The sequence below is a fragment of the Gordionus sp. m RMFG-2023 genome, chromosome 2, assembly GCF_954871325.1.
Source record: "Gordionus sp. m RMFG-2023 chromosome 2, tfGorSpeb1-WG-v2, whole genome shotgun sequence".
In the NCBI taxonomy this organism is placed as follows: Eukaryota; Metazoa; Nematomorpha; class Gordioida; order Chordodea; family Parachordodidae; genus Gordionus; species Gordionus sp. m RMFG-2023.
In genome coordinates this window covers 35698941-35723047 of record NC_088776.1, presented here as the reverse complement: position 1 = coordinate 35723047, position 24107 = coordinate 35698941, and the positions used below count along the sequence as shown (strand labels likewise).

General features: G+C 26.2%; 1 protein-coding gene across 5 annotated transcripts; it reads left to right on the top strand.

Moving 5' to 3' along the window:
- Positions 1–8008: 8008 nt before the first annotated feature.
- LOC135924593 (aromatic-L-amino-acid decarboxylase-like) lies at positions 8009–23070 on the top strand. Of its 5 annotated transcripts, none has more exons than XM_065459674.1 (15): positions 8038–8142; positions 16681–16843; positions 18004–18233; positions 18525–18638; positions 19130–19249; positions 19308–19445; positions 19489–19632; positions 20247–20313; positions 20403–20497; positions 20577–20644; positions 20743–20830; positions 20890–20988; positions 21042–21143; positions 21648–21742; positions 22764–23070. In XM_065459674.1, the coding sequence occupies exons 3-15, from the start codon at positions 18006–18008 to the stop codon at positions 22900–22902; spliced, it is 1497 nt and encodes a 498-aa protein (XP_065315746.1). In that variant the 5' UTR covers positions 8038–8142; positions 16681–16843; positions 18004–18005; the 3' UTR covers positions 22903–23070. The 5 variants fall into 5 exon arrangements, with proteins under 5 accessions (XP_065315745.1, XP_065315749.1, XP_065315746.1 ...); XM_065459675.1 differs by having other exon boundaries at positions 8049–8142; positions 16702–16843; XM_065459676.1 differs by having other exon boundaries at positions 8084–8142; positions 16756–16843.
- The last annotated feature ends 1037 nt before the right edge of the window (positions 23071–24107 follow it).

Below are 24107 nucleotides of genomic sequence, written 5' to 3'. Positions count from 1 at the left end.
TCCTCTTGAGGAAGCTCCTATTATGAATGAATTTGTAATGTTGCTATTAAGATAAATGTTTGATTACTCGTGTCATTTCCATTGTCTTTAATGTATACAATTATTGCTATTATCGATGAATTTGTAATAACTATATAATTTACATTTATTTACAGTTAGCTCAAGATAAGCTTTCTTTATTGCTAATATGGTGGAAAAGTTAAAAAATCTTGATACAAAATTTCTTTATTTATAATTTATTTATTATAAAATAAACCAACTGACTATTAACCTAAAATTCTATATATATACTTTTCAAAAGTAAATAAAAATCAATGTATCTATTAGATTATTATTATATTAAGTGAAAGAAACAATATAACAAGTCCGTAGGTTAATATAAAATAAAACAAATTTCGAATGTATTAACATTCCCACTTCTGTTCTTACTTCAATCTTTCTGTGTTCCTCGCAGTCGTAGTGGAACTCGCTTCCAATCCTTTGTTGTTTTTGTACGTTCTCCTACTCTTCTATCCTCGATCCCGTTCTGTTCAAATCGTTATCATTAATTCGTCGTTTAGTATAATATGTCGAATGTCAAATAAGAATAATGGAATTTATAGAATGTATTAGTAGAATATTGAATTGAATAGGAATTAAGAATAAGAATGATAAAATTGGAATAGAATAATATTTAAATAGAATAATTAATATGGGATTCGCATTTTAGTTTGGCGTTTAAATTTATTTTTATATTTTGCGTTTTAGTTTGGCGTTTAAATTTATTTTTATATTTTGCGTTTTAGTTTGGCGTTTAAATTTATTTTTATATTTTGCGTTTAAATTATTTTTATATTTTACGTTTTATTTATTTTTATATTTATCTTTATATTTTAATTTGGCGTTTGAATATATTTTTTAATAGAATGTACTATTTATTAGGTATTTTTCTAAGTGTTTTATGTACTGAGATCTTATACATGTCTCATTTATGGACATGATAAAATCTTTAAACCTCTCTGATTTTTTTGATGCTCGAACCGGTCTTGGCGATATTCGAATAAGACTCGGTGTTGAAGTACTGACAACATCCTTTCCCTTGAAGAAATCCTCCTGAACGTGATCATTAATATTGGTCGTGCCATATGATCTTTTTTTTATTTGATCCAGATGCCGTCTTATGATGCGGTTACCTGTGTCGACTATAAAGTCACTATGTTTTCGTTTGATAGTACCTTTATCCCATTTGTTTTCGCCAAATACTTTGAACCATACTTTATCCCCTAGTTAATGATCCTATTCGGAGAAATAATGGTCTTAGTTTTAATATAATCATTAATAATAGACGTAGGCTTCAATAGATCCCACTTAGTTCTAGTCTCATAATTGAACATTAATTTGGTGGGTGGAATGCCCATAGTCATATTAGGTGTGTTTCTATAATTGAACAAAAACTTCTCTAGCGCTATATCAGCATCTGTGTTCTTCCTCCATATTGCGTTTCATACTCAATTTGAATGTCCTAACCATCCTTTCCACCTGTTCATTTGATTGTTGGTGGTAAGCTGATGTTAGTACATGCTTTATACCGTGATCATAACAAATTTTTTCAAATAATTTGCTGGTAAAATTAGTGCCGTTGTCCGTAACGATGGTTTCTGGTATCCCAAACAAGCTTATTGTTTACATGAGCTCTTTTAATGTTCTCTCGGTGGTTATAGATTCCATCGAGGTGATGATGGAATATTTACTGTATGCATCCACTATTACTAGCCAATATATTTGAAAAAATGGACCTGCGTAATCTATATCTAATCTTTCGAGTAGTTTAAGTGTTGGAGCCCATAAATGTTGTATGGTTTTCGTATTATATAACCACGTATTGCATAATTCATAGTTTTTTACCTTTAAATCTATTTCTGCATTTATGCCAGGCCACCATAAATAATTCCTTGCTAGTGCTTTACTTTTGCCTGCTCCCAAGTGTCTGGCATGTAGATCCTGCAGTATAATTTTTCTCATAAAATTATGAATCACTATTTTTTTCACCTTGTAGAGACAATTTTTTACTATACTTAGTTCATTTTCTATTTTTTTATAAGTCATGTTTTTTATTGAATCGCCTTTCCTCACATTGTTTATAACCTGCGATAGTTCTTTGCCATGCATGGTTCCCGCTGCTATTTTTTCGAAGTTCAACGGTACATCCCATAAATTATTTTTATCCAATTCTTCTAGCTCGTGTATTGTTTCCTCAATGTCTTTCAAGGGTAGTCGTGATAGGCAATCATGTACTATATTGTGTTTACCCGCCCTATGTTTTTTATCAAAATTTATATTCCATATCTGTAGCCTCATAGATATGGAAGTATCTTCCTTAAGGCCTCTTGAAAAGATGTATATTAGCGGCTTATAATCTGTTATAATTGTAAATCTCGTTCCGATCAATTATTCTTGAAATTTTTTTATGGCAAAGATAATAGCTAATGCCTCACATTCGATATTAGTGTAATTAAACTCTGCTTTTAATAATGCTCTGGATGCAAATGCAATGGGTTTTCTTTTCCATCGGTATCAAAGTGAAATAGAACTGCTCCTAATTCCTTCTTAGAGGATCGACAGCTATGCCAATAGGCAATTTAGGATTGAAAAAAAGCTAATGTCGGAGGTTGAGATATCAATAGTTTTAATTCATCGAAGCTTTTCTTGTGTTCGTCATTCCATGACCACTACTTTATATTTATTCTTGTATAGTGGATCGACTAAATGCGCGAAATTGTTCAAGCATTTTCTGTAGTAACTGGCCATGCCTAGAAATTTTATGAGTTCGTCATGTGATTTCGGCTTTGGCATATTGATTATAGCTTTAATTTTGTCACGATTAGGGTGTATACCCTCTGCATCGATATTGTGTCCAAGAAACCTAACGTTGGTTTGCATAAATATGTTTTTTGCAAAATTTGGCGTGAGACAATATTTTGATATTCATTCATAACTTCTTTTTTTTTATGTGTGTTTTATCGTTGTCAGATCATCAATTTAAAATATCACGTCCTTCATATCTCCGAATATATTATCCATGGTCTGCTGAAATATTGCAGATACGGTTTTGAGATCGAAGGGCAGTCTGGTAAATCTGAAATACCCTTTATGTGTAGATATGGTAAATATGTCCCTTGACTTATTGTCTATCGGCAATTGCAGAAATGCTTGCTTGAAATTAATTTTGCTAAACTTCTTCCCTTTTGACAATTTCGCAATCAAATCATTTATCCTCGATGGGATACTTAAAATCTTCGAGCGCCGGATTGAGATTGTCTTTGAAGTCGGCACACAGCCTGAGACATCCGTCATCCTTAAAGACTGTAACGGACTAGCCCAGCGTACATCTTTTGCAGGCTCAATTATTTTATCTTGTAACCACCTATTTAGTTCTTTACCCACTATTTCTATTCTGGAGTACGGTATTCTCCTTGGCGGATTATCTTTGATATGGCATCTTCCTTTAAGCGAAGTCTAATAGTGGTTTTGCAGATAGGTTTATTAGCCGTTTTAATTTTGCAATCACATATGAGTTTGGTAAGTTTATTGTTGTAAAAATCGTCGTCTATGTTTCGTACAAATTTTTTTAAAATGCTTTTGCCAAACTCTGCCAAGCAATGCGAGCTCTCCACAACAAAGGCTTCCAAATTTTTTAAAGCGCCTTGATAATTAACATCAATAGGTGCGATGCCCAGAACTTTTATGGTATTCACGTCATAGCCCGATAATTTAATGTGAGATTTTTTAATGTTTTAATGCCTATTTTGTTAGCTATATAATGCGGTATAATGGAGTATCTTGTACCCGTATCCACCTGCATCGTCGTTACTATGCTGTTGAGTTTGAGTACCACTTCGTAAGCATTTCTCATAGAAACCTTCGCACAAATTATTTAAACTTACGTTTAGTAAGTCATAATCTTTGTTTACGTCATCATCAGTTTTATCATTTTCCAATCCTCCGAAATTAATGGTGTTTATCTTGCTGCCGTCTGTTGTGTAATTTTTACTATTATATCTGTAGGTATTGTAGTTGTTATGTACGCAGTTGTCTCTGTTGTCGAATCTTGGGTTCGACCTGTTATGATGGTTGTTTCGATTGAGGTATGCTGGTCTGTTGTTGTTGTTAAAATTATCATTTCTGTAATAACCGTTTTGATTGTCGCAAGTTTGTCTACGGTTGTTGTTAAAATTACCACTTTTGTAATGATTGTTTTGGTTGTCATAATAATTGTATCGATCATCATGAGTTGTTTGTCTATTGTTGTTGCTGAATTTTCCATCACTATGTTGATTAAAATTACCATAATTTATTTTGTGCCTTTGATGATCATGATAATAAGGTCTGTAATAAGTGTCGAATTTGCTCTGATTGATGCATCTCTAGTTTTGGCAACGTGGTGTGAAGTTGTAGTTTTGGCTATGAAATCTTTGTGTGTCAAAATACGGTCGTAGAGCCCACTGCTGAACATAGTTGTTATCATATGGTATCAATTGTTTGTCGTCTGACGTTTTATTGGTATCTGAGATGCGTTTTATCTCGAGTTCATCTTTTAGTTTGTCCTCCGAATCTAAAGTATCTGGTTTGGTGTTAACTTTATCAAAAGTAATATTAGTATAGATGTCTTCTGCCTCACATCCTATTTTTATAATCTCATCAATTTTATCCAAATCTTTTACTTTATACTTAATATCCTTAGAAGAGGTACAAATTTTAATTTTTTCTATTGCCCTGTCATCTAAATAATTGCACTATTTGTTTAGTTGGCAAATTCTAGTTGCCCATTCAATTTTTCATCTTTCGATTGACTTGCTTTATAAAATTCTAAAATTTTAGTGTTGACGTTTTTTTAGATATAAAATTTTAAGTTTTTTTATTATTGAATCAAAATTATTAAATTCGGTGTCTGAACTTATAGATTGCAATTTTAAGTAAATATTATCGGGAAGATTTTGTGTTAATATGTATGCTTTGTCGTTAATTTTATTTTTATTTAAACATCTTATGATTCTATCAATATAGATGTCTATGTCACCAAGGAACTTAGGAACAGTAGACTCGTCCAAAAAAATTCATTTTTTTAAATATATATATATAGCGCAGACAATTATTATATAAAATCTTATATTATTTGGAAAGTTCGATAATAATTTGATCACTTTTAGTACTAATTTTATCATATATCGCTTCGTTGAGCGCGTTATTTATTTGTTTTATTTCGTATATAAATTTCTCTTAGCTAGAATTAACGGTGTCTTTTTTTAAAACGAGTTCATCGATCTTGAACTTTGAACTCTTATTATTTTTGACCTTTGAAGGTTAAGAAGATATTATTTATATATTTTTCCTATTTTAAAGAAAATAAATTCAAATTCATTGACCTTCTACTTTGAAAAAAAAATATTTATTTTATTTAATTTAATTTTACCTTTTGATAATACTTTATTAAAAAACAAATTTTTCATTTACAAATTATAATTAAAAATATATATTAAAAAACAAATAATATATTAAAAATGAATTAAAAAATATAATTGTATAAAAGAGAAATGAGATAAAAAAAAAATAAAATTTTAAAAAAGTGTACAAAATCACCCTAGAGAAGAGTGAATGCTTAAAAAATTGGGCCGCAGGAAATCTGCTGACGAAAGTAAAATCCTTCATTGTATTTTTTTTTAAAATAAATTCAAGTTCATCGACCTTGTACTTTGAACTGTTTTATTATGATCTTTAAAGGTTAAGAATGTTTATTTCGTTAAATTTTATTTTATTTATTTATTTGTATTATATATTATTTTCTCTTTAACAATGACCTATATGACGATTAAAAAAAAATATCCCGATGGCCATGACATTGCCTTAAATATTAACTAACTTGATAAACCAAATAAATAATTGACTAAAAGGATGATAATAAGAATATCATAAAAATAATAAATATATATTTTACCTTTTTTTTTATAATGAGAATCCAGCATGTTCATTATATATATTTTTTAGATAGGATCTGCAGACTGATTTATTGGATTTTTATGGCTTTTTTACAAAGTTAATTTAGATTTAATATTTTACATATTTCTTTTAATTTATTATTTGGTTCCTAACTATAAGTAGTGTCGGATCCCACCATTGCCACCATGCTAATATGGTGTAGAAATTAAAAAATGTTGATACAAAATTACTTTATAACTGACTATTAACCTAATAAATTCTATATATATACTTTTCAAAAGTAAATAACAATTAATGTATCTATTAGATTAATATTTTATTAAGTGAAAGAAACAATATAACAAGTCCGTAGGTTAATATAAAATAAAACAAATTTCGAATGTATTAACATTTATAAAATGTTGCAGTACCTACAAATTTGCAAAAGGGCTATAAACAAAAACACTACTCCAGCAATTTCATTCTCCATTTAAAAAGTATAAAATAATTATACATATTCTAAATGTATCTATTTTTCCTTTTAATTACTCGCCCATTTATTCTATTAATCAATTGAAATTATGTAGTAAGGAAGGCTTTATGATAAATAAATATGATATATGATCAAAATCTCCAGGCTTACATAATATTATTTTGTCTAAAATCTATCAGGCGATTTTTTAAAATCTACTCAAATGTGGCCGTTTAACAGCATTAGGATAAATGCACTTTGGCCCACGTAAAAAAATGAGATGCTTAATTTGGAAAACTCATAATTCAATCATGCCTTGATTTTATATTTTCTTCGTCTGAAGAAAAAATTAAAGATATGCTTTAAAAAAAACTATCCCAATACATGTGCTCACACTGCTGATTATTTATTGGATTCCCACCAATATAAAGAGAGCATCATACTAGTAGTGAATTTGATGAAGCATGTGTTATGATATAAGAATTAAGCATTTTACAAGGTGATGATAATCTAAATATTTTAAATGATATCATAAATTTAAAAATAAAACGGCGGTATATTTAATAGCAAAATATGTGGAGTAACTTTCACATTTCGGTCTCATGTTGTTGGAATAGATTTCCCACCTTTAACATAAAGAGAAGTGTCAAATATTTTATTAATTCCTGGTTCTACATCTTCCTCGGAAAGAAATCAGTCGGTTTGAGGTAATATTCTTATGAAAAAAAGAAATCGATTGAAAATCTCGACAATAGGAAAATTAGTAATTTCATAACCTAAGATTGATTAAAAATATTAAAGAAAATGATAATATTGAATATGAATCAGAACAAGACTCGGTCACGGAGAACGAAACATTAATATAGAATTATAAAAATATTAAATAGATTAATTTTTTTACTATTAGATATAAAATAAAGTTACTATTATCTTAAAAATATATTTGAATTTGACCAGATATAACTGTATTTTATATGACTAGTCAAATATCGGTCATTTGACCTAATAATATTTGAGGTCAAATGAACAACCCTGAATTCAAGTAATTAACAATAACTTTACTATATTAAAAAAACTATAAGAAATATAACTTAAAATACATATTAAAAATATAAAAAAGGAAGTTAAAAAGAGTCATCTACATCTGACCTTTAAATAATTTAAAATTATAAAGTAAAATTTCTAAGCCGATTTGTTGTTTGGTCAAAAATGCCCTCGAGATTGTTGTTTTATTGCTCTTTTGACTGATTCGTTTGACTAGGAATTCAATCTGTTTTCCAAATGAGCAGTTTTAGATACCAAGATTCAAATTTTAGAATCGAAAAATTTTGTTATTTGTATTCGTAAGATATGAATTGTATTGTATCGAATTATTTGTTCTAGGTACAGTCGGGATATTTTTTAATGCCTGAATAATAAAAACGATTATTTTTTTGTTCCAAAAAGATAGATAAAATTTTTAGACATACTTCTACTTTTAGATAAATCATTAAAGTTTTGGAATTTTGTCAATTTTCACAAAGTCTAGAGCAACATTTGCCAAATTTTATTTATCTTTATTTTTTTATTCATTAAAGTTTTGGAATTTTGTCAATTTCCACAAAATCTAGCACAACATTTGCCAAATTTTATTTATCTTTATTTTGTATTCAAGAAATTCACTAATTATCTTTAGCTTATATATATTTAGGATTATCATTCTATATAAGACAAACAAGGTAAAAAACACATTATCTTATTTTGTAATTCTATTTTGTAAAAAAACACATTATCTTATTTTAACTTTTGTAATTCTCTTTTATTATGATTATTTTCCTTATCTTTGTTCCCTCACAATTAGCTGTATTTCACCTCTATGAGGAAGTTATTTTTCCTCAGTCAATACTGACTGTGGTATCCCAAAAGTGGACACATTTTCTTTTGCTTTACTTATCTCTTAAATTTCTCTTCAATTTTTCTCGACTCTTTAATATTTATCGTCTTTTAACGACCCCCTCAATATTAATTATGTTAGCGCTACTGAAATATAGAGTTCTATAGTTAGAACTACCTTCCAAAGTAGCTTCACTCGTACTTAGCTATTTTCTTAAAAATAGATAGCCCGTTATAACTAGTGTTACTTAAAAAATTATGTCTACATTTTTTTTCTTAAAATAATAAATAATTAAAGTACTGTGCAAATTAAAAGATTTTTATAATAAAATATTAATTACATATCAAGTATTAGCTTAGAGAATATGTCTCTCAAAAAAATTTTTATCTAGTAAAGATCATTTGTTTTTCCCCTAAAAATGTCTCTCAATAGGAGAACTGGATGGAATAAAATATGTATATTAAATCTTTTTTTATTATCATGATTCACAAATAAGATATTTTTATCTCGATTTCAAGTTTTAAATAAATGATGCCTCTTCTTCAGCCTTCTTATTTTTCGGCACTTGTAAAATAACTTTCTCTCTCCACACTTTTTCCACTATTTATCAGACCAAATAAATAATATAATATAAAATGAGATAGAAAATAATATAATATCTAATATCGTGCCAATTTCAAATCAAGAGATATGAAGAAGAGACCAGGGCTCAGCGAGTTTTATAAAAACCAAACATGTTTATAAATTCAAATTTGATTATGTAATGGCCATTGTATAATATGTATATTTGAGGCGAAAAATATTTTATACTCCTCAGCTATTTAAATATTTTATGATAAACTGTGTTTTTAGGATAAATTTTTACACCACTATTTTAGGTGGCATTGGAGAGTTTTAAAAATAATAAAATTGACATTATATGAAATTTAAAACTTTCTTTTCGCATTTCAGAAATTTCCATAATTATATATCACATTTTAATATATTTTTAGAAGTTATTAATTATATTAATAATTAGGGACTAGTAGAATTAGGGCTATCGGATCAATCAAATTATGCTAACAAATATGATGTTATAATATATTTATATAGTAATATAAAATGAGTATTCATTGGCCACTATTTTATATTTAAATGAATTGTCATGTTTATAAGAATTTTTTATGTAAATGGTATATTTATTATTTATATCACTAAAATATTGTCCATGAAAATAATGGAATAATTTAATAAAATAATTGAATCTACAAGCCCCGGGTTTGGAGCTTGTTTGCGCAAAGAAACTTTTACTACAATCAATCTTGAGAAAATATTTATCAATTTATTAGGTTAGTTAGGTGTTTGGGTTATCTTATAGTATTTCGTAAATTTAAAATAATTATTTTCAATGATGATTTTGACAAAAATTGCGCTAACTAGCCCTGGTCTCCATTAATAAATATTACAATAATCTTAAGAAGCATAATCACAAATAAACATGAGTAAGCAAAACGAATAATTAGATTTTGACCTACTATATTACAGTATGGAAAAGTTTTAAAAAGAGGATGCATAAAATTCTTTTAGCATATATATATGACAGTATAAAAGTTTAAAAAAAATAGTATGCTAAAATTATTTTCGCATATATTTTTAATCGTAATATATAATAAATAATCAATAATAGCAGCATTGGATGGGTTATGCTAAATTAAAATGTGTTTAATGCTTCTTTGCAATCGAATTGCTATTCCGTATAAGAAATTTTATCGATAAAGTTTTATCAGTTCGAAAAGCAATATAATCTTCAATTTTTTAATAAGAAAAATTTTAATCTATATTAGTTTATATGATTTTTTAAACTTAGAATATAGGGTTTTTGATCTCCCGTAATTATGGATCAAATTTTTTGCTGGTGATACTAGGTTGGCCAGAATCTCGCCTTACAAAAGTCATCCTCCTCAAAGTAGGGGAACTGGGGTAAAGCGATTGGGGTAACGATGTTAACGAGAATAACTTAACCCTTGAGATTAAAGATTTTAAATTTGGTGTGAATATGTATTTTTATATCTAATTTCTTACCTATGTTCATATTTTGAAAAACTTCCCCGGTTTGTCATATTTTGCTAAAAAATTGTTCTACCTAAATATTATAAAATCATCCTCTAGGCTTTTTGATTTTAGCGAAATATATAAAGACTCCGAATTTATAAATTTGTTTACATGTTCCTTAAAGCCATAGCTATAAATCAAAATATATCGAAAGTTTATAGCTTTAGAAGTCACGCAATAACGATTTACACAATATATTCACCAAGGGTTAAAGTTGCTATGGGTAAAACGGCTAAAATGTCCTGTCTGCTTTAAGCAGTAAGTAGGTCATTTTAAATATTAACGTCTCCTTGTAAAAAGATTCTTTTGTGCAAAAAGGAATATTAATAAAAGGTTTGTGTGCTATTTAGAATAAAATTTTATGAATAGACCAAAAGGGGAAGAAATATAGAAATGTACGATGTGCCTAAAATGTGCACATTAAAAATATGCTATTTTCGATATAATTTTTTACATTCCGGTATTATAATGATGAATAGCTGTCAAAATTGTTATATTTTGTTCAATTAAACAATATATTTAGTTCAATTTTATTTTAACCGCTTTACTCTGGTGTGTAGTCACTTTACCCTGGGTATGGGGTAAAATGGCGAAAATGGCACACTTCACATAATTAATCCCAACTCCAAAAGTATTAAGGTAGAGAGTTACACATCTTTTTATTTTGTAAATGAGAGATTTATCTAATTATATATATAATTTATTGTTAGCGTTTCATAATATTATGGTAAAAATTCAAAATACCAATACCCTGGTCTCCCCTGTATAAAATAAAATCTTTGGGAGTTTAAATTATTGATGAAGCACTAAATATAATGCCACACCATTTTAAAAAAAAGTGCTTAAATTTATTATTGAATTGATAAATAGCTTTTTTTAATCACATAGTGTCTTTTTTCAATCACATAATGTATTTCCCAGTTTAGTTTAAAAAAACCCACTATATGTTTGAAGAAGGACACTATATGACTAAAAAACTATAATTTAATAATTTCAATGCCAAAATACCATAAATGTGTTTACTTTAACAAGACTTTATCTATAATAATCCTTCGACTCATATTGAAAATGTAGTCGTTATTTCAACAATATACTTTTGCGAAACACATGAGATTGGAATAGGGAGGATAAGGTAAAAATAATAATAAGAAGAAATTATATAAAACCTGAAAAAATGAATGAGAATATTAGTAAGAAATGTAATACAAATGAAGGCTAGAATATGATATATTAGATGATATAAGAAGATATTAATATTTGCTTTAATAAGAAGGGCCAAACCCAGGGGTTCAAACCGGAGAAAAAAACCGAGGTTTTTGGGAAAAAAATTTGAACCTGAACTGAACCTGTGAACCCCGTTTAAAAAATTTTCAAAACCCCGAACCGAACCCGGGAATTTTATTTGAACCCGGATTCAACCGGGTTCAGTGTACTGTTTAAATTAATATAAGATATTTATATAATTATAAATACAATTATTAATAATTTACATGACATTTTATAATATTTTCAAATTTCCATTTAAGTTAAGTGTTAATAAATTTTAAACAACTTAATTCATTTATTCCATTTTTAAATTTTTTTAAATTTATTCTCAAAGATTCCTAATGGATTGTTAATAAATTTTAAACAATTAAATTATTCATTTACGCCATTTATTTTTAATTTTTAACTTATTCTCAAAGATTATTAATTAGAGGAAAATGAAAGTGAACAAGTCAAAGTAAAAATTATTATATTGGATATTGTTAATTTATAGAAATACGTCTAAATAAAAATTTTTAAATTTATAACATGACTATGCTTTGTATTTTTAACTATATTTTGCCTATAAATAAAATAAAAAATTAATTCTTTATACCAAATTTATGTCTATTTTTTTTTAATTATGATTTAAATATAGTATATTTTTTTTATCAATTCAAAAATTCTTAAACCCGGAACCAAACCCAGTAAAAAAATATTTCCCTGAACCGAACCCGTACCAAACCGAACCTACATATTTTTTTACCTTAAACCGAACCCGAACCTAAACCGGTCAAAAATTTTGCTGGGTACGCATCCCTGGTTAAACCAGATCTCGCAAATATTTGTATGACAAACACAAAATATGTGTCATGAGCTCATTTGAAAAGTTGGTCATATACCATATAGGCAAGTATTTATTAAGATCAAGGCTATGTTGTCAACGCTTATATTTACAATCAAGGTGTTATACTATAATATATTGTTTTTTTATTTGCAACATTATATCTGCAAGTAAAAAAAATATGGAAATGTTTTCCGTCAAATCTGCAAAACACTATTTATTATTATATTATGTATTTGTATTTTTAATTGTGTATACCATGATATTTTTTGGTAACAGATTAAATCATGGGGAAATTTTCATATATTATTTTTTTTTTATTATTTTTTTTTATTATTTTTTTTAAATTTTTTTTTTTATTTATTTTTTTTAAAATTTTTTATTTATTTTTTTTAGATTGTCTGGATTTTGGTAGAAATTTTTGAATGTTACCTTTTTCTTTCAATTGGCGTATTTTTAGATTTTTTTTTTGATAAATAAATATCGTGTGGATTTTGAAGGAAATTTTTTAATACAATATCAAAGTTTTTTAAATTTAACATTTTACCTCTTTATGGATAACATAAATTTCACCAATATGTGTATTTCTTATACAAGGACCATGGCTTTTTTAAAAGATCATGAGTTTCTTATCAATCACACATGTTGTTAAATTTATATAGAACTATTTTAGTTTTTCCTTAAAAATATATATATCTATATTATCATTGTATATATGTTATGTTTATTCAAATAAATTGATTAATTATTTAGTATACCTATTTTTATTAAATTCTTAAATATACTCTGTTTTTCTAAATTCTTAAATATACTTTTTTTTCTAAATTCTTAAATATACTCTTTTTTTCTAAATTCTTAAATATACTCTTTTTTTCTAAATTCTTAAATATACTCTTTTTTTCTAAATTCTTAAATATACTTAAGATTTTTTTTAAATTTAAAAAAAATAATAAATAAAAAAATATATTTTAAAAAAAATAAATAAAAAAAAATATTAAAAAAAAATAAATAAAAAAAAAATAATATATGAAAATTTCCCCATGATTTAATCTGTTACCGCCATGGTATATATTTTAAAACTAAATATTTTAAATTGCCATTACTAGCTATAATAATTAAAAATAAATTTTTAAAAAATCACGGTTGGGCCGAGTAGAAAATTTTTTTTTAAAAAAAATCCATGCAAGGTCGTGCAAATATACCTCTGCAGGTCTCTGATTCTAGTAATGGCAATTTAAAATATTTAGTTTTAAAATATATGGCCCAGTCCGGGCATATTTTTTTTAAAAAAATTCAGGCTCGACGCGGATATTTTAAAAAATTAAGTAAACATTTAGGTAAGTCCTATTTATTTCTTTTAAAATGCTCTATTGAAATAATGAAATTTAATACCACATTTTCCAAACTTTCTAATTACTTCTATTAGATCAAGGGAGATAAAGCTAACAAATGACGCATTCTCTACGTATCTATATCATAACAATTATTATTATTAGATGAAGAAAATAACAAGACTAGAGAACATCTTATATAAACTTGGCATGTAATTTAAGCACTTGATCAAGGTAAAATGATAAATACTTTCTGACATTAGTAGTCAAAATAATTTTTCTGACCCCTAAGATGATTTTAAATATTTATTGTAAATGAAAGAAAACAAGTCAAAATAAATCACACATAAATTCTTTAACGGTATCGAACATTATAAAAACACCAATATTTCGCTGGAAAAGAAGAATAAGAGCAAACCGAAGTCTATTTATTAGCAAAAATAGCCATGTCTGCCCAACTATGGTGGTTTCGGTCAAAATAGCATTTTCAGCATTGAAATATATTTTATCACCACAGATAACAAGATTGTAAAAAAATATATTAGATGATATTTTTATTATAGGTTGTAATCATAATCGACAATCAAATTTTGGGATACCTTTAAACTTATTCCACGTATTCCTCTATATTTATCACAAAATAAGATTAGAAATATTAGTAGAGTTATATATGGATATCCTGTGTAAAAAATAATCGTCGCTTAACCTTTATTTAAAAGTTTTTGAATATTCCTAAAACTTTAACCGAACCTAAAATATTATAATATTTTCTTTTAGAATCTGAACTGAACCAATATATCAAAAGGTTATTCTCGAACCATCATTTTATCGCACCATTTTAATATGATTTCTGAAGGTCATTAGTATTAATAAATCCCTATTCCATTTACAAATATCTCTATCTACTGACAATTCGTTTTATATTAAAATAATTTAGAATAACACTAACCTGATTGTCATCAAAAACTCTATTAATTGTCGAATGCAATATGCCTATTGAACTTGGAGATCGAATTATTGGATCCTTAATAAGTTTCTCTTCTTTTAGCATGTTCAATATCACGGTTAAGTTGTGTACTGTGTAAGGGCATCTTAACATTGCACCCGATATAACATTGTTTTACCCGGTTAATATTTGAAGTTATTTTTTTCTATACCCCAGTTGGTATATTTTATAGTTCTAAATAATCAAATTATTTATCTAAAATTCTAATTTTGAAAATATATGAGAGACCAGGGTTATATTGTTTACAAAAAAGTTAAGTACTATAAAAAATAGATAAAGAAAATTTTCCAAAATGTTTAAACGTGGTTTTGTTCTTTAAATATATCTCTACGATAGATATTCATATTTAAGAAAAAAATCTTTTAGTTTTTTATAAATATAAAATTTAAAAAAACTGAAAATTTAATAATCATGAAAACACCAGGGGTACCTATTACACTTTCGCATTTAGTGTTATAGCACTTCTTATAAAAATGTTAGTCTTAAATAAATAAATAAAAATAAATTGTCAAATGTCTTCAATTTACCAGTTTCATCTATATTTTATATATATCACCCGAAAGAACATGTTGTCACTTAAAACTGCTTTTTAAAAAATAAGTCAATCCTCTTCTTATTGTCATTCATGACCCTATACATGGCTTCTAATGTTCTTATAAATATAGTTGGATTTTTTTTACACAAAATAATCTCAGCTTAAAATGGCTAATACGCACCCCGCTAAAACCTTTGTAATTACAAGATATTAAATAATAAATATTGTCAATAGTTTATATATGATAAAATCGTGATTATTTTATCACATAGAATTGATATTTAGTCTGAATAACTTTCATAAAAAATTTATTAGTAAAAATAAAATTAAAAAGTTTACTTTTGACATATTAAAATCTAAATTTGCATTTAAAATTTTTCATGAGCAAATTTCTGCAAAACATTTTTACATCTATTAAAGCATCTTATTTAAATAAATTTATGGTTTCAATTTCAAATCAAAGTTTATTAATTTTAAAATTATTTGAGAGGAAATTACCTGTGAGGGATAATACTATCTCCAGTCTCCCCTACCTAGTTTTAATTGCCCTTGAATTTGATATTAATAATTTTCTACAACATTTTTTCTTGTTACAAATCCTTTTTAGGAAGATGTTTTTTATATTGTGATTCTATTTATCTGAGCTGATACTTCTCCATTTGCAAAATTTAAAATTTTTATAATACTTATTTTCAATGTGTTGCTTGGCATTAGAAAAAAGGAAAACAAAATAAAAATATCAATAAGGCAATTATGAAAAATAATAAAAAATAAAACAAATATATAATTTAGAATTATGTAAATTTTGTCCAATAGCACTAAGGACGAATTATGTTCAAATATAATCTAACACTGGCGCTCGTGCGTCTTGCCTTCCCGCCCCAGTGTCTTATGCTCTCTCCAGCCCCTGAATATAGAAGCCGCTGTTATTAAGGCCATTCTTTATATAGTTGAATGAAGAATAAGAAAATTATCATTAAATACAATTTACTTTTTAGGAAACCTAGTATTATTACCCTAATAAGACATTATATTAATAATCCAATATCTATTTAAAATCTAAATATTCACTTACCTCCTTAAAATACTGAGATTATGGTATCGAACCCTCTCCCACTATACAGGATCCGCTGTTGAAAGTTTAAAAATTATCACTGGCCTTCTAAGGTTAGGGCTTAATGTGTACGAGCCATCGAACATATGGGCCTTTTAATCTTAAATTTCATATTATTTGCTAAAATTAATTGAAACGATTAAATACTCATACGCTGCAATTATCTCTAGTCTAAGCCGGTCAACAACCTGATTATTGCATTGAACTTAAATTCTAGGTTATTTTTAATCCTTACCAGGTCAATTGACCATATGCTATCAAAAATCCGCATACGTGATATTTTAAATCATAGGATAAGAGATATCCACTTTAAGCGCCGCTGATCTGGACAGGCTGATACCTTAAAATCGAAATCCGACCTACAAATCTTTCAAATAAAGGTTTATTTTAAAAGTAGCTTGTTTATATTAGTATTATAAAATTTTACACAAAAATATTATACTGTTTAACATTGAACGAAAAATGTGATAAACATGAAATATTTTGATTTAAAAAAAAGGGATTCAAGGTTTCATATTTTTATTTAGACAACTTTTTTCTTTCAAAATTGTTGCGTGTCGACCCCTGAGGTGCATATATATATTTAATTATGTCAACAAGTTTTTTTTAATTTATCAAATTTATGATTTTATATATTTTTATAAAAATGAAATAAAATGTGGAATTACCAAGCATTTTTAAAATTAATTTTCTTACATTAAAATAAATCTGTATAATTTTTTTTTTGTGAAATTTACATTATTCTCATAAATTCTTATAATAAGTAATTAAATATTTATCTGTAGAATTTAGCTTGATTTGTTAAAAAATAATTATATAACTATTTTTTATAATATCAACGTTAATTAAAATATGATTTTAACTTTTTTAAACATCTCTTAATTTTATCCGAAACCAAATTAAACATCAAACCGGTATTTGGATTATCTAAATTTATATTTAAAATAGTATTTAAATAACTTAAAATTATATTTATTACTGATAATTAAATTTTAAAAAAAATTATATTTCTAATAATATGTTTAAGTTAAACATATAGGCAAGGTAAGAGTTGTAAAGGATAATGATATATGGCGTTGGTCGTCACAAGCAATATGTTAAATACAACCAAATTTTCTAAATAACACCAAATTTTATTAAATGCAATAAGATTTTCATTTCAATATATTTCGCTAGTTTCTGTTACTCTATGTATCATACCATGTGGCATGAAACAACCTAATTTGCTTCAGAAAAAAATCTGGTCCTTGTTGGATTATAATAACCCAGAACTATAAGATTAGTAATACGTGCACTTGCCAACTAGGCCAATGGAACTATCTTTTATCTTTAAGAGATAAATGACAAATCCAAAAATCCGTTTTTTAAAATAATATTTTTATATAAAATTCCAGGAAAAATATAATTTTCTAACTTTATACAAAACCTGACCCTAATATTTAAGTTGAATATAATGTTTTCTATAAATGATAAAAAAAATATATGCTAGCAATATATTAATATTTGTTTAACAATAACTAATAACTATCATTGTTTTTAGTGATGTCAAAAAACCGTCAGGACTTTCTCAATGATGATTTTATCAAGAATGGTGAGAGGCTCCTAAAATTTGTGGCTGAATATCACAACAATATTCGAAAGTTTCCTGTTAGACCATCACCAGATTTGAAACCTGGTTACTTAAGGGTTATGCTGCCGTCAAAAGCTAATGACAAACCCATATCTTTTGAAAGCGTCTTCATTGATATATTTAATTTAATTCTACCGGGAGTAATTTACAAAATATATAAAATTGTCATCTTAGAGCATAGCCAATTCAATTTATTGATTGAGAATCATAAAGAATTTATATTACAAAAAGAGTAGAGTATATACCTCTATCTCAGGAAAGGTTTATGGTTAGAAATAAGAAATAATTAAGAAATAAAAAAATTAGGTCAATTTAATAAGATACGCAGATAGTCTCGAACTAATATTATATAAGTTGGGTAAAATATAAATACCTATACTTACACATCAAGCTTTTTATTTAAATTTCTACTTTTTGTTAATTTAATATAGCTTGTCCATTGGCAAAGTCCGAAATATCATGGGTATTATCCAACAGGCTTTTCCTATCCTTCTCTCTATGGAGACATTCTATCTGCAGCCTTTAGTTGCATAGGATTCACATGGGTTGTTAAATATTTTCTATATTATAATTAAATCAAACTTAAACAATTTAAAATTTTCGTTAAAAAGTTTTAAATGTTTGCTTAACATAGCTATAATAAATTATTCCATAGGCTTATCCAAGAGTTTTCTAGACTGGAAGGCACTATTAAGTTAGTTTTCCATGATAAATTTTTATGGATGTCTTTAAATCTATATATTGCAGGTTTTTGGCTATATTACATTTTTTAAAGAATAATTTTGATTTTTCCTTTTTTTATGAAAATGCTTTTTTAAAAAATTATTTTGAATTATAGTCATTATTTAAAAATATTAACTTTTACTTCAAATTATTGTTTATAGTGATATATCGTAAGCATCACGAATTCCCCTTGTCCACCCTACGACTAATCCTATAAATTTTTCTAATAAAATTTAGATGTATATTATTATCATTTTTATTTCTCCTTATTATGTTTAATTTAACAAGTAAAATTTATATATATATTTGTTAGTCAGCTTGTCCAATATATACAGAGCTTGAAATTATAATGATGGATTGGCTAGCTAAAGAAATGGATCTTCCATCAAAATTTATATTCGATAGTAAATTGGGAGGTGGAGGTGGTATTGAAGTAAGTTTTTATTATATACATTATCTGCGAATGATATTTTTTTTAAATTTATATTAAGGGCTCAGCCAGTGAATCCGTTTTAATTGTGCTTATAGCTGCTAGAGAAAAAAAAATATCAGAACTTTTAAGCGACAGCTCTAAAAATATGAAATACTATGATGTTCTATCTAAACTAAGAGCCTATACATCAGATCAAGTAAATATCATATAGTAATTTTAAAAGATTTAAATTCCAATAGACTCATTCTTCGATAATCAAGGCTACGCGATTAAGTGCTATACAACTAAATATTATAGAATCGGATAAAGACTTGCGATTAGGAGTTGAAGAGCTGCAAATAAGGATAAAACAGGATTTAGAAAATGGCTTAATACCATTTTTTGTGATAATACTTTTTATTTCGAATTAAATTATGTAAATGGGATTAGTCCGAGCCCTATTTTTTCTACATACCCAAATTTTGTGATATAATTTTTTTAACGTAATTAATATATCCTTTAAAATAATGTAAGAAGCGGCTTTGTGATGCATTAATGCAATATTCATCCTTGAAATTAGTTAAAAATTGAACTATTTATTAGGGTTCAATTCCCTAACTAACTAAAATATATTTCATAAAATTTAAAATGATAGTATATCGTCCCATTTGAGCCAATTTTTTTAAAAGGCGAACTCAATATTTTAGGCAGAAAATATTACCTAAGCCTCGAAATTTCGCTAATAGATTTAAACGTTTGTGCGATACATGTGCAAAATCTTCAGACTTGCGTAATATTTTTCTGGATAAAATACTGAGTAAGCCGTTTTTAAAAATCAACTCAAATGGAGCGATTTTGCATCACTTGATAACCATACGTAAACGAATGAAGATATGATTCTGTTTGACTAATATTTTAGAATCTATGTGTGGATAAATGAGATGGTTAACTAACATGGTATAAATAATGAATTTTTTAAAAAATAATTAGAGAACAATTATCGCTAATTTTATTAAAGGTATGCTGCAACATAGGAACCACCAGTACTTGTGCGATGGATAATATTGAAGAAATAGGACAAATAAGTCATTAAAAATATTAGCATATTAAATACATTTTTATAATAAAATGAAATATTTTTCGTATAAGGTTTAATTTTATAAAATTATTAAAGGTAAAAAATACAATTTGTGGCTTCATATTGATGCAGCATATGCCGGTTCCTTGTTTCTTTGCAAAGAATATCGTCAATCTTTCTCAGGAATCAATGTTGGTGAATCGATAAAATATTTTAAAATTTTCAATTTTATTACACAAATAATAAATATTTTATTTAAAATATTTAAAGCTAGCTCAATCCTTTAACTTTAATCCACACAAATTGATGAGCATTTGCTTTGATTGTTCCGTTTTATGGTAATAAAAATCCTGAATTGAACAAATTTGTTAAATATTCTTGATGTCTAATATAATAATTAATACTATTTAAAATAAAATATAATTCAAACGAATAGGGTTGAAGATATTAACGTTATAAAGATGGCTCTAGGTTTATCTGCGGTATATTTAAAAAGTGATTATCCTAACATAGTTGAATACAAAGTATTTTACCCTTAATACTTTTCTTTTAAATATGATTAATAATATTTTTCCATATATAGGATTGGCAGGTATCCCTCGGTCGACGATTCAGATCGCTAAAATTATATTTCCATATAAAGTTATTGGGAATGGACTTTATAAAGGCTCAAATACGAAACGTTTGTTAACTATGATACTTGTAAATTTTGACTATTTATTCCTATTTTTTTAGAACGTTGCCCTTGCCGAATATCTTGGAGACTTAATACGAACTGATGAACGCCTATATGTACCATATCCAATTGCAGCGGGAATGTTGTGTTTCTGTGTGAATGTAATTGTTTAATTTTTCTAATAGTAATTGTGGTTTTATATATAATTAAGATCTATAATCTAAGATTTAGAATTTTATTAAAATAACTAAATCCACAACTGGAAACAAGCTTTTTTTTTAAGAACCATCATTTTATAATACGAAATCAGTTTTAATTATATTTGTCATATTTTTTGAAAAAAATTCAAAATTATTTTTAACAAATATTTATACATTTTTTTGAAGGTAACATATTTAAATAAGTATAATTAAGAATAAATTTTTTTAAATCGATAATAATTTTTTAAAAAAGATATATGCATTAGTTTTAATACTTTCATATAATAAATAGTATATGCAAAATTAAAGTTTAATATATATACCAGTATAACTTGCTTATACGGTTTTACCGTTTTTAGCAGATTTCGACCCAAAAATTCTAAAATTATCAATGTTTTTCTTCTACATTTCTGATTTTTGGTTTATTTATTTAATTGTTATTATTTTTATTTTTTTTTTCACTAGAAATCCAACTCTCTAACACAAGTGCTATTTAAAAAACTCAATGAACATGACATTTATCTCACTTCAACTGAAGTTAAAGGGCGATTCCTGATCAGGTGGTAATCTTAGTCTAAAAAACATATTATCATTATATCTATATTTAATAGTCTTCTTACCCTTTATTATGAAATTAAAAAAGTAAAAATAATAATATTTGTAATCGAAAGAAGAGATGTATGAATTAAATAAAATTTTGTGCTTGTTTAGATTTCACTAATAACTATCTCCCTGTAAACTCCCTTATATTACTCATGGCTATAGGACAGGAGCATTACTTATTTTATTATATTGTATTGTTATGATAATTTTTACAGTAATTTATATTCAATTATTATCCGAGATATTTAGAAGAACTCAGCATTTTTTTCTAAAAATTTATTTATTATATATGGTTTCTAATACTGACCAACATTAATATTATCATTATTTTATTTTTTTTAAATATTAACTGAAAAATAAACTAAAAAAAAGAAAATACCTAATAATGAAAAATTTTGCTAATTCTAGCTATACAAAGTTGAAAATAAAAAAAGAATTTTTAATGAATGATAGATTTTGCCCTATTATATAAATTATATATAATGACAACGGATAGGCATAAAGGTGTGCTCATAAATTTAAAAAATCCAGGCCGGGATTAAAATAATTAGTTTTACAGAACCCGTGCAAGGTCTAATTTTTAAATATAAATCATATCAGTTGTTAAAAAAATCATTGGATCATTTCATTTGTTACTTATATTTTAAATTCCCATTAAAACAATTTACAACTTACATCCACAATCATTTTAAATGACAATATTTTAAAATTAGAGCCCATAAATCAATATTAGAAAAAATAAAAATTTTTTAAATCTCAGGCTTTACTTGAAAGTAAAAAAATTTACATCTAGTCCTAGCTTGAAAATTAGACCTTTGCGATTCTCTTCATAGCACGCCACAAATGACGAGTTAGCAATTTACTAATTATATAATATTGTTGCTAGACCTATAGAAATTTTTTTATCTAAACTAAAAATAAAAATGATTTTTGATAATCCTTATTTCCAGTATCATATCATATTATGTAAAAAAAAAGATTTCCAATAGGATCATCTAAATGTGATAAAGAAGATGTTGACGATGCGTGGAAACTAATAAAAGATATTTTGAACGATATAAATGATACAAATCAAGACCATAATGATATAACTCAAACTAGATCCACCTATATTTAAATAACAAAATACTGCTTTATTTACAACATGCTTGATTATAATGTATATGAACAAAATGTTCCTTTTTTTATATTGGCAACTATTAAGCGTAATGATATAAATTTGATTATTGATAGAGTTTTAATAATATTTTTTAACAAATAATAAATCGAACATAATTTATTATAATTTCAAGGTCAAAAATGTTGCATTAATTATTTGATATGACGAATACCTGTATTTTTTTTACTTTTAAAATATTGGTTTAATCATTTTGAAAGTAAAATTTTAATATAACAATTCTACACTATGTTCAATACTAATGCTATATCCGAATTTTGTCAATCCTTCTAAATTTCAGGCAAGGTCGTAACTCCGGGAAAGGGTGGTTAAGAATTAGTTTTCATTCTAAATATTCTAGACCTACCTCCAAAAAAGATAAAAATATAAATATTGCATATATGCTTAAATTACCCAATCCAGCCATTTATTGCAAATTATTTATAATAATAAATTCATATCATATTCTAAGATGCTTATTCGTGAATCCAATTTAAAAAATGGCAAACCTAGTATTATTAGTGTCCCACAACCAAATATTTGTAATTATGTCATTAATTCTAAGGCCGTTTGTGTCACTTTAAATTATATCTAGATGTCTATCAATATATTAGCACAGCCATTAATCATTGGGACACGTTTACAAATGAATCTCAACAGGACAAAAAATGCGTCATGATTAACTTAGAATATTGATTAACTTAGAATATTGATTAACTTAGAATATTGGTTAACTAGCTTTTGTAAACTTGCCAACAATATACCAGCTGTATGTATGGAAAAATTGTTAAAAATATACTAAGTAGGTGTCTTCTTAGTTGATGTTATTAAAATAAATCAATGTTTCTATTGTAACAATTTTGGATAATTGTTTTGCATTTATAAATTTTCAATAAAGTAACTAAAATATTTTTGTAAATATTTGACTATTTTCTTTATTTAAAAAATTTTCCACCCCAACTGAAAATTATTGCAAATTATTTTAATTTACCTTAATGAGAGTTGTCTAGTTTTCCGTAGGAGAGCGTGTTTTTCGATATTTTTATTATTATGATTTCGAAAATATGATTTCAAATCCGTGTCTGTCAGAAAGAGATAAACTCAAACAAGACTTGAAATCAGTCTTGTTTAAAACCTAATAGTTGATTTTTTAAATCGGCCCGATT

What these genes read in the sequence shown, in the direction of transcription:
- LOC135924593 (XM_065459673.1), top strand. Translation starts at nt 18,006, where the DNA reads ATGTCAAAAAACCGTCAGGACTTTCTCAATGATGATTTTATCAAGAAT. An exon ending in GTTGCATAGGATTCACATGG is followed by an intron (nt 18,639 to 19,129) that starts GTTGTTAAATAT and finishes TATATTTGTTAG; the next exon opens with TCAGCTTGTCCAATATATAC. An exon ending in TGAAGAAATAGGACAAATAA is followed by an intron (nt 20,314 to 20,402) that starts GTCATTAAAAAT and finishes AAATTATTAAAG; the next exon opens with GTAAAAAATACAATTTGTGG.